This window comes from Arachis duranensis, chromosome 9 (assembly GCF_000817695.3).
Source record: "Arachis duranensis cultivar V14167 chromosome 9, aradu.V14167.gnm2.J7QH, whole genome shotgun sequence".
Lineage (NCBI taxonomy): Eukaryota > Viridiplantae > Streptophyta > Magnoliopsida > Fabales > Fabaceae > Arachis > Arachis duranensis.
The window spans coordinates 30,049,974-30,053,057 of record NC_029780.3 but is presented as its reverse complement, the minus strand read 5'-3'; the positions used below and the strand labels follow the sequence as shown (position 1 = coordinate 30,053,057).

Here is a 3,084-nt window from a genome sequence, read left to right as displayed (position 1 = left end):
CATGTATTTTGGGTGCTCCCTAATTATGATATTTTGATCCAGTTGGGTACACTGCCACAAATCTTATAATACACTACAAATGATAACTATGGGAAGGTGGATCAAGCTATTTAATTGGAAGCTATTTCCTAAATATTCAAGGATTTCCGTGGTATGTATTTGGACATCAAGTCTAATTATTTTCCTAATCAAAGGGATGGTACAATGAAATTAAATTTGTTCTATAGAGGTATATAAATTAGATTGCACAGATCCAACTGTCATTAGTTTGTTATACTGAAATTGTGTCGGTAGCTAACTGAGAGTTATACAGGGTCTCGATGGGCATTATTTGTAACACTACTCATTTGTTTGACTTTAGGGTGGGGCTATAATGAGGACATCAGATTGCATATCACCCCAATAAACCTTCTAGCTGGACAATAAAGGTAATATAGTTCCTATAATGCAAAACATATTTTTCAGAATAGTTTTACTTTGGTTAAATCCTGCCAAAGGCACTGATTGTATACTGATTTAGTTCTCTACACCTAAAATGGCTTTTTAAGAAAATTGTAACATGAAACAACAACTTAGTTGGTAGGAGCAAGTACCTCGTTTGTGTAACCAATGACTGCTGGATCTTTTCCTGGAATACTTGTAATGTTCAACATATGTTTCTGAATACTTCTTTGAAAACGACATTCTCTGTTTCTTTCTTTTGATCATCATCATGACACAACAAAATCTTGAGTCCTTCCTTATTTGTCACCCTGGAGATAGCAACATAGAGCTGGCCATGTGTGAATACGGGTTTCTTCAATATTAACCCAACCTTTGATAATGACTGACCTTGGCTCTTGTTTATAGTCATCGCGTATGAAACCATAATAGGAAATTGTCTCCGTTGGAATTTGAATGGTATTCGATGGTCAGAAGGACTTAGTGTCATCCTTGGTATAAACACTTTCTGCCCCTTATTCTTGCCCGCACACGTTCGTGCTTCAATTATGTGTTTTCCAAGTTTAGTAACAACCAATCGTGTTCCATTGCACAATCCTGCGGAGTGGTCAATGTTTCTTAACAGCATAATTGGTGTTCCAACTTTTAGTGTTAACTCATGGTTAGGGACACCTGAGCACTTGATTGTGTTTAGGAGTTCAGGAGTGTGTATTGAAGCCAATAAATCGTTATTAGGCTCTGTGGGACATGCCTTATCAGAGCTCAAATATGTTTGCGCTTCAGCCGGATTTAAACTCATCATGTAGTTGTTGATCTCATCAACTAACTGTAGTGTTGGTGCAAGGATAGCTCGATCTTCAATCTGTTGGTCAATATTTCTTCCTGAAAAGCTTTCAGGATAAGTTACTCTACATATTGCTTCAATTGGGTCTACCCAATCGGAAACCAATATGTCATCGGGAATGACAACCTTTTCACCTGTATTCGATCGTGACCCTTGGCTGCCATCACCAATACTGAGTATCCAATCAGCAAATTCTTTCAACTCAGATGACCTTGAATTTAAATCACTTGATTTTAAGCGCATGTTCTTTGAAAGTGTCAAAAGCTTGCAGTCATCCCACAAGTATGATGAGTTGATAGTGGCATTGACTATTTCTTGCCTAGACCCTTTCGGGATGACTGGAAGTATTTGGCGAAAATCTCCCCCAAAAACAATTGTCTTGCCTCCAAATGGCTGCTCCAAGCTATCTTTGTTATTGAACCTTAATATGTCACGCATGGTCCTATCAAGAGCTTCAATACAGAATCTATTTACCATAGGTGCCTCATCCCAAATTATCAACTTTGTCTTAATCAAAAGCTCAGCTAGTGCACTCCCTTGCTTAATATTGCATGTTGAGAATTCATCTATGTTAAGCGGTATTGCGAAACGTGAGTGAGCTGTCCTGCCTCCAGGCAACAAAAGTGATGCTATCCCGCTAGATGCAACTGTTAGAACAATATGTGATCTAGACCTCAATGCAGAAGCTAGTGTCTTCCAAACAAATGTTTTTCCTGTCCCACCGTACCCATAAAGGAAAAATACTCCACCTTTTCCGGTTTGAACTGCAGTGATGACTTTGTTATATACTTCTTTTTGTTCATCAGTTAATAGTCCTAAGTAGGTTACATGCTCTGCAGCTAGTTTTTGCCGATCATATCTGAGTTCATCGCAAATTAACCTATTCATGCCATTGGGATACAATAAATTGTTACATTGGTTTGTATCTGGCATTGGCATTGGTGGAAAATCTTTCAGACTTTTGTTGTATTTGTTAAGTATATTCTCAATCTCCATTAGGGTCAAATCTTTGATCTCGGCCTCTGTGAGGATTAACTCTGTGTACATAATAGCAACATATATGTCAAATCATGTATATGATTAAGAAAAAATTGTTAACTCAAATCGTAAACACTTGCAAAACCTTGCTTCAAACAATTGGTCAAATTTTTTGAAATTTTATTTTCTTTAATAAAGTGAATCTAATAAAATGAGCCCAAATCACTAATAAATCTAATACCATGTCTATTAAATCTTATTTTCATATCCTCTTTATTCATACTATTTATTATTAATTATGAAGTTATATGTTTAAGCAAGCCATAGCTAGTTGTACATAAATTGATATACACTTGTATTTTAAAATTTCTACCAATAAATATGTAGCTGTTAATTCTTATGTCATAATTAATCACACTATTCTTATAATGCCACAAAGTTTATATATACCTTGATTATCGAGTAGTCTCCTCTGTCTATGAAGTATGTCATCACATAATAAAGTCCATGTTTCTTCCCATACATGTTCGGGTCTGTCCATTGAATTGGAAAATAACAATGTAGCAAAAAGATTCCTCAAGTATGTACCTGAGCCCCAATAACTTGCTTCCACTATTGCTTCAACATATTCCTTATCATCATCTAAAAGACCACGTGCATAACATGCATCTTTGAATGATGAGTATACAACACCGTCTATAGTTCGAATGTCTTCATAGCAAGTTGGTCCCCTAACGCAATTGAGTAGTAGCCTTAGGTAATATCTCTCACCAGATCCAGGAGGCACAAAGAAGATTCTTCCAATTACAGCATGGCTCTTC

General features: G+C 36.4%; 1 protein-coding gene across 1 annotated transcript in view; it reads right to left on the bottom strand.

Moving 5' to 3' along the window:
- Positions 1-646: 646 nt before the first annotated feature.
- Positions 647-3,084, bottom strand: part of LOC127741532 (uncharacterized) — an 11,633-nt gene continuing 9,195 nt past the window's right edge. Inside the window, 3 exon segments of the mRNA XM_052254245.1 lie at positions 647-1,457; positions 1,527-2,322; positions 2,714-3,084. The exon segment at positions 2,714-3,084 is cut by the window's right edge and continues 5 nt beyond it. Coding sequence (XP_052110205.1) covers positions 647-1,457; positions 1,527-2,322; positions 2,714-3,084 — 1,978 coding nt within the window.